At 43.7% G+C, this 13,407-nt stretch overlaps 1 protein-coding gene across 1 annotated transcript; it reads right to left on the reverse strand.

Annotated features, from left to right (window-relative positions):
- Positions 1 to 1,156: 1,156 nt before the first annotated feature.
- STOML3 (stomatin like 3) lies at positions 1,157 to 11,013 on the reverse strand (the record flags this gene model as incomplete). The annotated part of the gene is made up of 7 exons (XM_084285880.1): positions 1,157 to 1,357; positions 1,511 to 1,645; positions 2,490 to 2,693; positions 3,710 to 3,792; positions 5,022 to 5,094; positions 5,935 to 6,038; positions 10,962 to 11,013. 7 exons carry the CDS (start codon positions 11,011 to 11,013, stop codon positions 1,157 to 1,159), a joined length of 852 nt encoding a protein of 283 aa, XP_084142006.1.
- Between the last annotated feature and the right edge of the window lie 2,394 nt (positions 11,014 to 13,407).

Consider the following 13,407-nt stretch of genomic DNA (forward strand, 5'->3'; position numbering starts at 1 on the left):
AGCAGTTACTGAGTGCAAAAATTTGTCACCTGGACTACTTGTGCTACCTTGCAGCCAAAATTAGATGGGCCTGTATCAACAATATAATTAGCAAATCCATGCTGTTCTCATGAATTTGAAGTCAAATGACCTTACCATATAGAGGGGCAGCAGTGAGCCTTGTGTGGACGAGACACTACACAGCTGCATCTACCAGAGCAGCTATACCACAAGAGACTTCAGATTCAAGTACAGACAGCCCCTCGCTGGGTGGCAGCAATGTGAACAGCCCACAGAATCACAGCCCAGCTGCTTTTGGAGGCTGTAAACTCAGCTAGTATAGCTGAACTCAGATATCAGCCATGTCCCCACTCAGCTGCAAGGAATTGCATGGGTGGAGGGTGGGGAAGGCTCATTTTATGAAAATCTGCACTACCACTTTATGATATCTGCAAGGCAGAATAAGAAACCTCTTATGGGTGAAAGAGAGACACTTAAATTAACATAGGATAATTTGTTTTCCCTGAGGTTTTCATCAGTCTTCAAATTTAGGAAATGTGACTGCAATATGTGGACATATATTCTCTTCCCATTACAAAGCTTAGACAAACTTCAGTGATACAGCAAAATCCCATTTAGGTCAGTAAAGCAACTGCTAATTTTTACTCACAGAAGATAAAGAATAGGCTGTTCCACTGACATACCAATGATCCAGTAATTCTGTTGACAGTTATGAAAGAATACTAAGAATACTAAGGTTGGGACCAAATCCTTCTTTCCACTCCACAGGACTTGATTAATACACCAGTATCTGACCCTTCTGCTGTGTGGAACAGGTTTGTAATCTCATCAGGAGCCCATAGGTTCTTAATTAGCAGACAGATCAAATAATTGCTATGCCCAAGCACTTGCAATAGGTGGTGAAAGCATTAAAATTTCTTATTAGGTCTCACACAAATTTTACATATTTTCTTCCATTTCACCTGGAGATGAATCTAAGATGAAACTGCTTGGTGCCTGTATTTTGCAACCTTCAGTGCTCAAAGGCAGTCTCCTAGTGTGGGAACTATGTGTGGTTATTAAACTATTTCTACTCTAGCTTTGGTAATCTGGAACCCTTTGCTTGCTGAGAAACCCTTTAAATCTCTCAGCCCAAGCAGCTAGCAAAGAACAGTCTCTATCCCCCTCTATTTTTCTGTCCCAAATTTTCAAACATATTAACAGGGAGAGGGAAGACGATGGTGGAATTGTTCTCTGCTGCCAAAGTTGTTAAAGTTTGCAGGTAGCGCAGCTGAAGACCTGCTGTGGAGTTGGCCAGCACCACGGAGGCCTGCTTGAGGGCTTTAGAAGCATTCCTCTCTCCCTCTGCTGCCACAACCTGCAACATAAGAGAAATGGAAATGGCATTGCAACACTGACCATAGCAGGGAAAAGTCACCTTTACAACAAGGAGAAAACAAAGATGCACTTGGATGCCCAGGACAAAGGTGTGGGACATTGTAGCCTGTGAGTAGACAGCCATGGGTCTCACCTTAGCTCTTGCCTCTTGTGCAGCTTCTGCTTCAGCTGCCATCGTCCTCTGCATGGCCACGGGAATCCTGATGTCTTTGATCTCCACACGAGCCACTTTGATTCCCCACTGCTCCGTGGCACTGTCGAGGATGTCCTTAGAGACAAGCACCAGCATGAAGAACACAGTGGTTGGAGAGAGAACACAGTGTGATTTACTGCTGCCTTGACAGGAGAGGCAGAGGGCAGACCTGCACAGCAGGAAGATGGAGCCCTCCTGGGGTGCTAGTACCCATGGTGGTGTGAGCATGGCAGGTATCTCTGCCTTATGAAACTCCTCCTGATCAACACCTGTGTCTGAGACAGGGAGCTGGTTGGTACCTGAAGTTTCTCTCTAACGTAGGGCTCTTGTAGGGGCTCCCTCCTGCCCCCTAATCTATGATTCTCACCCTTTCTTTAGGCAGACACCAAACTTCTCTCTTTTACAAAGTAATACAATAGCAACTTCTGAGAGCAATTGTCATTGTACAAACATATTGGTGACTCACACGTCACAGCCCTGCAGCACTCAGGATCTGTGTTGGAGCACCATAACCATCAAACTCCTCAGTTCTGTACTTGTAGCCATTATGGCACAAGACCTAACAATTTAAACCTCAATCAAGGGTCTGCTACAGATAGAGCTTCCCACAAATTGCTGACGTGTTTCTCATTGCTTGAGCAATCTCTGAGCGAAGTCTGCTTATGCTGATTTATTCAACTCACTGGATAATTTCAGCAGCTTCACTGCTTTTTGATGGAAAATAATTCTTCTACAGGAATCTGGGGAAATACATTTTCACTAATTCTTTCTTACTTCAGGCAATGAGAAGTATAACTGAAACGACCATTCAGGAAAATTTTGCTATCACTATTAAGGAAAATAAGGGAGATTGTTTCTAATTTGCCACTCCCCAGAACAAATCTCCCTGCTTACCAATGAATTCACGAGCCGGATTTACCTGGATACCATGAGCAATCTCTTCTCGACCAGCCAGGAGCTGAGCCAAGCTCTTTGTACCCAGCACATTTCTCAGGGTCGTCTGTGCCAGGAGGAAGGTGGCTGCATGGACATCAGTGACGTTGGCAACGGCGCTGACTGCACTGTGGATCCTGTAGTACACCACCCCATCCACTTGGGTGGTAACAGCATCTTTTGTCAGAATCTGCATCGTAGAAACATGCAGAATTACAGAAGGGTCCAGTAACACACCCCTTGACAAGGAAGGGGAATTATTGTTATTCCTTTTCCTTAAGTGATGAAGAGAGCCTGATAATTCAAGGAAATTAAGCATTTGTTTTGTTTTCTTTGGTTTCTTCCTTTTCAAGAAAATCATTTTTGCAACAGCAACAGTTTGAACCAGGGCAAAATGTTACACATACTATTGAAACAGTACTTTAAAAGCTAGGTGAATCTCATCACCTGCATGAATTTCTGCTGCAATAATAAAGAATGCTTACCCTGTCTATTTCTTGCAGAAAGTGCCAGAACTGGTTTTACACATTGCATGTCATTTGGAAGACCAGTGCAACTTTAACCAAGCAATGTATTTGTAAGAAACACATACAAATTAAATCAAAGGTGAAAATCAAAGTGCAAAAATCAGTGAAAAGAAACTCCAAAAGCTATTTCAGTGTTCATAAAGGAGTTTTTTTTCATTTTGCCAGTGCAAGGAGAGGCAAATGCCCTGTGCCTCAGCAGACAGCTGGCCTCAGCTGAGCATTGATGATGCTATACTGTTTTTTCCCTCCTCAGCACCTTTTCCCACCACAGAAACTCTGCCAACAGCTGCAGAAATCTTGCCAAAAGCTGCTAAACCTTGTACAGCACAAGTACTGCAACCATTTTCCTTCCTGCCTTCTATTTTGGGGGAGCCACCCCTGCAACCTCTCTTCTCTCATCCCATCTATCTTCTATTTGGAGCTCCGACCCCACCTTCTTTATCTTTTATCTCACACATCAGCAAGAAGAGTCTGCTTGGCCTGCAATGATTCACCTGTGGGTTTTCATAAGTAGAAGTTTTGTAAGCTGTTTGGAAGTCAGAAGATACAGCAAATAAGCTAAACAGTATATGACAGCTCACAGCTGCAAGACTACAAAACACCCACACTATTTTTGATCGTGCCACAAACCAGCTCCATGTTTCACTTCTCTTTTGGGTGGCTGCTAGAGAATAGTTACCTCTTGTGGAGGAATGTTACAGGTAACAGTTCGAAGATCAACCCTGATAAACGTATCTGTACATGGAAGTATGAGGATCAAACCTGAAAAATAAAAATAATTAGATGAAATGCTTTGGAGAGATGAGTATAGAGCCAGGTACCAGCACAATGCAAACAGATGAAAATATCCACAGGGTGGGGAATGAGCCAGGGAGCCGTGCAGCACTTTATTACTGCAGCTGTCCTTCTGTTGCAGGAGGTGACAGCAGAGAAGTTCTGCATTTTCAAGCAACAGAGGGGAATGCAGATATCTGCAAAGATGTGAACTTATCAGGCATTAATGGCTTAGAGCTCTGGGCAGGGAATGGACAGACTTCCATTCTGGTTTCAAATCTGCCATGAGACTTTTGGCAAAAATTCCTTCCAGGCCTTTGCTTATTTTCTTCTCTTTCAATCATAATTCATTTGCAGTATAATGTGTTTAACCCCAGGAAAGACACCTCCCTTCTCCAGAGTCCTCTACCACCTGTAGAAGTTCATATTAGGAACGTTGTCCTCAAATCTGAACTATCCTGTGAAGTGGGAGACTTGACACTACTTTTTTAACCTCTGCACCTTGCTTAGGTGCCCAGAGCCATGCAGAGGAGTTCAGCATCTGCCCTAGCTGTATTTTGGACCACATTGCTATTATTTAGGAGGAAAGACAGTATCTGAAAAGGACTTTTTCCTTTTATTTCAACTCCCAATTTGCCCAGTTTCACTGCACAAAGGTGGTAATTGTATGTAATTACTTGGTGTTGTTGGTTTTGTGTTGTATTTGCAGTTTGTATCCTCATCTTAGGTGACTGTAACAGACTCTGTGTGGGTGCAGAGTGTGGGAAGGCTCCTGCGCTGAAACATTCACAATTTTCAGAGCACAATACAGCTAAAGAGCTGGCAACAAAAAGTAACTTTGGAAGTGAGGAATAAGGAGAGTGGCCATGATCACCCCAAAAAAATTCTGTGGCAGAGCTGAAGGCTCTACAGTCACCCACCAGTGCCTGCGGCATGGAAGCTTCTGTCATCCCATATATGCAACAGCAAAGCCATTACTCTGTCTTTGCTTAAACCCGAAGGTCTTTAACCTTCTGTGTTGTACTGTGATAACTGGGTGGCATTACTTTCTATTCAGAAAACATAACATAACAAACAAACATAAACCAGCTTGCAGGCAAAGGAACTGCAGCAGAGGACCTTCTCACCCTCCCTTCTGCTGTGAAGGTTTTATGGGCCTCTGCAGTTCTCTGTGCGGTTACAGTGCATCTTAATAGAATAAAACTGCAGGCATTCACCTGGTCCCTTTGATTTCTTAGGCAGTATACGTCCCAGCCGAAATACAACAGCGCGTTCATATTCTCTGACAACCTAGGAAAATATTTTAAAATTAGAATTTTACAACTAATCCTATTCCTCCATTCTAGTATATATTTTTAAATATATATATATATTTGACATCCATATTATGTGAGAAATACAGCTAATATAGAGACTAACAAAACTGCAAGTCACAAAGCATTTTTATGTTTTCTCACCTCATCCTTTGCTGGAAAAAACTCAGACCTTGGCCGTGTGAATAAGTCATAAAATAGACCAAATATACAAGAAACGCCACTGATTTAACGAGGCTATCCACAACTCTTTCAACATCAGTGCTACACACAGAGGAGCTAGCTGTAGGCAGAATAAAATATCTCGCACATCAGATAATCTACTCAACTACTTCAGATAGTAGGATGACTCATGTTCTGGGGTTCACAGCAATCACCCTGGTAATTCACCTCTAAAAACTGCTTTAAACGAATCATATTATGCCCACGTCTTGAAGGGACTGTGGGCTTAGGCTGCATAGTCCCTCACTGTTGGGACTTGACTCCTTTTTCTCTCATTACCTATGTTAATGACTATTGCTGGCAGCATCACATGACTTCTTCAAAAACATTTTTAGATTTATTCTCCCAATGTGTTGTAAAGCAAGGAAGACAAGGAAGTTTAACTGATTGTGGAAGCTGACATGGGAAGAAATCAAATGAGTAAGTTGTGGTGCTACAGAAAGTCAGTGGAGGTCCGTGGATCTCTTGGTCCCAGACCACAAGCCCTTATTATCTCCAAAAAGCTAATGTGTGCTTTAATAGATCAATAAAAAATTAGATCAAACAATAATGGCAATAGATTGTTCTTTCTGTGCCTCACATCCCACTAGCTTACCTTGATACATGCCCAGATGGAAAAAGGAAAGGTAATAACCACCAACAGGAAAGAAATTGAAACCAGGATCCAGCCACAGACACCAATTCCTTCCCGCCTATCAGCTATAAAAGAATAGGGAAAAAAAAAAGCAATGAATGCAAATCCTGAAAAAAAAGTTATCAAAGAGAAGTAGATCTAACCTACTGAAATAATGATGATCTGCAAAGCCTACAAAGACTTGGTCTCTATTTCCTCCCTCTCAACACTCACCAAAAACACCAAACCACAAACATCCTCCTGCATGAAAAATTAAAAGGTTTAGAAACCATGTTTTGCAGCAGGAAAGAAGGCAGAAAAGCGACAGGCATTGCCAAAGCTGGGAGCTTGAAGAAATAAATGATCAGGTAGAATATCCATGGATATGAATCAATGTCAGTGTGCCATGGCTGGGACAAGAGATTTAATTTATATGAAGCAGGTAGTAAGTAAAATGAGGGAAAGTCCTGCTATCTTTAGATGGAAGCTTTGAGGAATACTGATGGACCAGTTCTTCCACTGAAAGATGAGATTCAGAATCAGTGCTTGTCAAAATGCACACCCAGGTACTTTGGGTAGCTCTGTCACTGTGTTTAGCTCTTCCCATCCCAAAATATTAATTTAATTATCTTAGTGCCTGAAGGGAAGGCAGTGGTGAGTTGTTGTTCATGTACTAAAAGTTTGGGAGGGTTTTTGTAGGGGAAAGGGGATCAAAGAGCTACTGGTCTTCAGAGAGATTAGCAGCTGGAGCTGCTGAGGTCTTCACAGAAGAGGCAGAGAAAAGGGTGAGGAATGGACAGGCCAGTCCTGCTGTAAGGACTGAGTGATGCAATGTCAACTGAATGTTGCTGAAAGCAGACACGTGTTTGAATTGAAGAGGTGCAAGAAAAGCAGAAGAAGCAGGGATGCCAGCTGGGCATCCATTGAGAAGAGGACTCCTGCAGGCATGACCATCAGCAGAAACAAAGCTGAACTCATCAGGCTATGCTTCAGCCCTTCCCAACACACTTCATCACAGGCAGAAGAGGAGACAAAGGCTCAGAGGTCTTCTGAGCATTGGGAATTTCTGACATTAAATAAAATTCATGTAATGACAGAAACTGATAAATAAGGAAAAAAAATAAAAAAAAAAAAAAGCTTTATTTTATACTTTCAGAGAAAAACTTATCACCAGTGAGACAGCATGAGGTTACCGGATCCCCAGGGCACAAGTTAACAGAGCAGTGGAGCTGGACTGACAGGTTTGTCAGAAAACCCCTGGTGATCCTGCAGGAGACACACACCACCCCTCCCGCAATGCTGGCCTCTTGTAGGAAACTCCACACAGAGCTCCTTACAGGCTCTGGCAAGGAAGCCACACTAACTGCACACCTGGATGTTACAACTGAGCACTTTGCTTCTTGCAGGTTTTCCCTTCCCACCTCTGAGGTCCTCACTAGGGGTTTAATCACTCATGACTAAGTTTGGGACTGATATGGCCCAGTTTGAGGCCTCTCTCTGAATGCTGGCTGTGAGAGCTGGGCACAGAACTGCTGCACTGGGAGCTTGGCTTTCCTCCTCACCCTTTCTGACAAATAATCTGAAATCCCTGGTTGGGGAATCATCAGCTATTCTGTAATCACTGGTAGGGATGGTTTGAGGAGCTCCTCTGAGTAAATTATCATGCAGACCCCAAGGCGATGTGTTTGAAGGCAGGACTTGTAAAATTTTATGTGAAAAGCTTTAACACTTTCACTGGTACTTGTTTACCACATGACATTCTTCACATTACAGCAATGGTGCACAGGCTACAAAAGGTACCTGCAGTACCAGCAGTCAAGTGTCTTCTAATCAGTGGAGAGAAGGTCAAAGGAACTTATGGAGGGGTGTTCACGTCTGATCATGAGCATACAACGCTCTGCTTTCTCCCTCTTCATTGCACCTAAACGATTAGCATAGAGAGATGCCTGAAAATCCTTTTCTCCAGTGCCAAGTTTGGCCATGAAGAATGGCCCTCAAAAGCTTATTTCAGATTGTAGCATCATCTGCCACCACCCACCTGAGACCACTGTGAAGATAGATGGGAATGACACAATCCTAATAGGACTAACACAACACACAGACGAGGGGAGGGGGTTGGCAGAGAACAAATGCCTCTGTGGATAGATATGTAAGTGTCTGAGAAGGGGAAGGTCAAGGTATCACCACTATGGGTAAGAAGCACACGTCTAAACCTTGACAAAGTTCTACTGACTCCTTCGTGAGACCTGTCCTGGAGATCCTGATGGGAGCTAAAAGTGCAGATTCCAATGAGAAAAGCAGTGAATGAAAATACACCTGCTTAACAGTGAATCCAGACCTAATCTCCAAAGGACATCACAAATATACTCTGATTACACCAAAACTTCAAACCATTTAGCCACAAGACAAATAAAGATTTCTAGAAAAAGACAATTGTGAAGAATAACAACTACCCAACATATGACTGACTTGATTTTGCCATCCCCATATATTGACTATAGTAGTCACAACCAGCAAAAACCTCCCTCAGGTCTAGAGGCCATAGCAAACTAAAAGGTGCAATACACTGCAAAATGAAAGGTCATGGAGAACAGGAGAGGTGCCTGAGGACTGGAAGAAGCCAATGTCATGCAAGAAGAAGAACCCAGGCAACTACTGGCCAGTCAGCCTCATCTCTATCCCTGGAAAGGTGATGGAGCAGCTCATCCTGATGGTTATCTCCAAGCATTTGGATGATAAGAAGGTGATCAAGAGTAGTCAACATGGATTCACGAAGGGGAAGTCATGCTTAACCAATCTGATAACCTTCTATGAGGGGATGACTAGCTGAATAGATGAGGGGAGAGTGGTAGATGTTGTCTACCTTGACTCCAGCAAAGATTTTGACACTGCCTACCATAATACTCTCATAGACAAGCTCTGGAAATGTGGCCTGGATGACTGTGGACTGCGGACAGTGAGGTGGATTGAGAACAGGCTGGATAGCAGAGCTCAGAGGGTTGTGCTCAGTAGTGTGCAGTCTAGTTGGAGGCCTGTAGCTAACAGTGTTCCCCAGGGGTCAGTACTGTGTCCAGTGCTATTCAATTTACTCAACAACCTGGATGATGGAACTGTGTGCAAGTTTGATGATGACACAAATCTCGGAGGAGTGGCTGATACCCCAGAGGGCTGTGCTGCCATTCAGAGGGACCTCAACAGGCTGGAGGGTTGGGCTGAGAGGAACCTCATGAAGTTCAACAAAGGGCAAGTGCAGGGTCCTGCCCCTAGGAATAATCCCAAGCACTGGTACAGGCTGGGGACATAGCCACTGGAGAGCAGCTCTGCAGAGAGAGACCTGGCAGTTCTGGTGGACAGCAGGCTGACCATGAGCCAGCAATGTGCCCTTGTGGCCAAGAAGCTGCATTCTGAGCTGCATTCAAAGGAATGTTGCCAGCAGGTCAAGAGAGGCGATTCTCCCCCTCTACTCAGTCCTGGTGAAGCCACACCTGGAACATCCCTTCCTTCTGTTGTATCAACTGCACCACTCAGCTTGATGTTGTCTGCAAACTTGAGGGGGTTGCATTCAATCCTGCTGTCTATGCCATTGTTAAAGATATTAAAAAATGTTGGTCCAAGACAGACCCCTGAGGGACACGACTCATCAACAGCCTCCACCCGGACATGGAGCTGTTGACCACCCTTCTCTGGGTTTGGTCTTCAAGCCAATTCCTTATCCACTGAATGGCCCACCCATCAAACACATCTCTCCAATTTGAAGACCAGGATGTCATGTGGGACTGTGTCAAAGGCCTTGCAGAAATCCAGGTAGATGACATTGGTCAGTCTTCCCTTGTCAACTGATGCAGCCATAGAAAGTCACCAGATTGGTCAGGCATGATTTGCCCTTGGTGAAGCTGTGCTGGCTGTCCTGAATCACCTCCTTGTCTTGCATGTGCCCTGACACTGCTTCCAGGAGGATCGTTTCCATGATCTTGCCAGGCACAGAGGTGAGGCTCACTAGTCTGTAGTTCCCTGGGTCCTCCTTTCAACCATTTCTAAAAATGGGAGTGATGTTTACCTTTTTCCAGTCACCAGGGACTTCACCTGACTGCCAGGACTTTTCAGGTATGACAGAGAGAGGCTTGGCAGCTCCATCAGCCAGTTCCTTCAGGACCCTGGGATGCACAGCATCAGGCCCCATAGACTTGTACCTGTTCACTTCCATCAGGTGGTCTCAAACCTGCTCTTTACTTACAGTAGGAGGGACTTTGCTCCCCCAGCCCTCATCTATGGGCTCAGGGAAGTGAAAGACTTGGGAAGCCTGACTGGCAGTGAAGACTGAGGCAAAGAAATTGCTGAGTACCTCAGCCTTCTCCATGTCTGTCGTTATTGGTTCGCCCTTCTCATCCAGCAGAGGGGGTAGGTAGGCTCTCCTTGGCCTTTCTTTTCTGCCAGCGTACCTAAAGACTCCCTTCTTGTCATTCTTTGCATCCCTTGCCAAGATCAGCTGTATCCATGCCTTGGCTTTTCTGCCCCCATCCCTACACACCCAGACAGCATCCCTGTGCTCTTCCTAGGTCATATGTCCCTGCTTCCCCTGCCTGTGCATTTCCTTCTTGCACCCCAGTCTGACCAGCAGGCCCTTGCCCAGCCATACCAGTTGCTATCAGCTCCCTTGCTTGAAGGGAGTACCAGGTGTTCGTTACACAATCCCAACCACATTAAGTGTCCTTTTTGGGCTGAAAAATTACTTTGCCTTTCTTCACTTACACCTATTTTTCCCTTTCTACTCTGTCCCTATGTGTATGCTGACTTGGTCATTTTAGTCCCTGAGGTCATTATCCTGGAAGGTAAATGCTGAAGCATTCTGGCAGGGCAGTATGAGGTAATTTGTCATGTCACTTACAGCAGCAGATTCTGAATTTTCATCTCCAACATATAAGGGAGACCTGCAATGAATGCCTGGGTTCAGATGTACTTTTGGATTATTACTGAGAAAAACACAAACGCACACAAAAAATGAGGCTTACCAATTAGATGCTCTGTGTTGTTTTTCTTGGGTGTCTCTCTCTTGGGATCCATCTCATTCTAGGGAAGTTCTGATCCCCTCACAAAGACAGCAGCATACCTTGAAACACTAAAGCACTCATACAAAGCACAGAAAAGGGAAGCTCTGAGAGAGAAGAAATCCCCACTTGCACGAGAGCCCTCTGGGAGTCAGTAACCCTGGTGAGGATGGCATGTTTACAGAAACAAAGTCTTGCAGGTCACTGTTACCTCTGATGTAACTCCACGCTCTTCTGTGGCAGGTTTTTGGCTGGGAATACACATGGCCCAGCTGGTTTTACACCCTACAGTATCCAAGCTGGAAATTATTTCTGTGGGTCACAGTAATATCTGCCACCAAAGATGAAAACAAAAAGCAAGACAAAACAGAAAGAAAAGATAAAGCTAGTGGGTGTAGACTGAGTACTGCTCACTTCTTAGTAGGTGAAGTCCCCCTGCCGTGTGGAATATCTCTTCAAACATTTCTTGATACTTTGCAGCACAGTGTGTTGAACCCTCTTGTGCTAGATAACCAATAAAATAAAAACCCAGTAGAAGAATTTCAGCCCCCCAAGTGTTAAAGTTTTCTCCCAAATAAGAGTAATCTTCTAAAACACTTTCCTTCCAATACTGGCATCAAACCAAGTATAATTGGTCTCTCAGCAGAGAGCAGACTTCTCAAAGGACACAAAACTGCTGCACGTAATGAGAAAAAATAAGAGGTGGTTTTTCATATTTAATTTACAAATTTAACTTACAGTTGCATTAATTCAATGGTTGTTTTCTGTGGGCATCCATCATCTAGAGTACCTTGGAAGAGCTGGCTCCAGCTTCATGTAACATAAGTCTTCATCAGTGTCAGTCATCACATTGGTCCCAGATGGGTCATTCAAAGCTTATTGCTCCCCGGACAACCCTTACAGCTTCACAAAGACAGGAACCTAACTCCACTGAATGGGCATTTTAAATCACTGTGAAAGCCATAAGCACAGCTTGCAAAACGGGGATTCACATGTTTATCGTAATGCCCTCCCTAACATATCACAGTATCTGTATGGTCATTTGTTGCATTTTCCTAATTATTTGGCCTGTCATGCTTAGGCTGCAAGATCAAACCTGTCCATGACAAAAATCCTACTAATAGTGCAGCGTGGGTGAAGAGTTAGAAAAAATGTGTGCTTTTAATTATTTCACAAGAAAAATCTAACATGCAAAACTACCCCTTTTTTTTTTTAAATCAACCGTTTTATGGAAAATGGCTTGTAATAAATGAAGTTATCTGAATGCTACAATCTATACAGCGGCTTACACCGTCAGATAGATGAGCAAAACATTAAAATCTAACAGAAATAATTGCTCCCTGCTGTTTTCTGGGAACACCCTGAGGTGCTTGTAAAAATATCCCTTGAAACGTGGCTCAAACAGATGGTATTTTTCTTTGATGTTGAGGAACATCACTGTACTACTTTGTGTTAACTTCCGCTGCACTTTTATTCTTTCATTTTCCAAAATTTGAAGTCAAAGTCAGGGCAATTATAATCCTTTTTCCTTGGGGCTATGCTGGGAATGTGGCTAACAGTCACTAGCTCTCATGTCTTCAAGTGCAAAATACACGAGCATTGAAGCAGTCTGCAAGCTGGAATTTTACTAGCGCTGAACAACCTGGTACAGATCTGCAGTCCTGAGCAATATCACAAAGAAAAACAGCTGAAGTCCAAAGCCACTTTAGCAAGGCTTATTGACTTAGATGTAGTATCAGGTGAATGGTAGGTGGCCATTGAGGGATTTCTGCAGTGTTCTGATGTAGCTAACAGAACTTCTAGTCCTAAAACAGCACAAAGGCACGATGATTTGGTGCTTACCTGTAAACAGTCCATTCTCCAACGTTTCCCTGCACCAATAGCTCCATTTGCAAAATGTGACCAGTCCTTTACAGTTCAAAGTTTCCATCTGCTCGTACTACCCATTGGTATATTTGCATATCATAAGATTTGCATACAACATAGTTAGTTTTTCTTTCTATCATCTTTTTAGGCCCATATTACTCTTTCCCTCACATGGATCAGTGGCTTTAGCCATCCCCTAAAGACTTCTCAGCCTCTTCCTCTTCCGGCCCTGAACAGACAGTAGCCTATTTGCTTCAGGCTTCTCATTCATCTCCCTCAGATAAAAATTTAGAAGGGGCAGGACATAGAAAATCTTAATACTTGTAGGAATATCCACACATTGCTCCTTCTCCTTTAATGTGAAAAAGACATGAGCTTTCAAGAGCAGAAAATGTGGAGATGACAAGGAGAGACCCCTTTGGCTACACTTCACTACAACATAAATAAATATGAGAGAGAGTCAATCAAAGGGGTCCCTTACCTCTCAGCCTAGAAATGCAGACAATCTGCAAGAAAGTAAGAATGCTCGTATCATAAGTTTCTT

This window comes from Netta rufina, assembly GCF_964035555.1.
Source record: "Netta rufina genome assembly, chromosome: 1".
Lineage (NCBI taxonomy): Eukaryota > Metazoa > Chordata > Aves > Anseriformes > Anatidae > Netta > Netta rufina.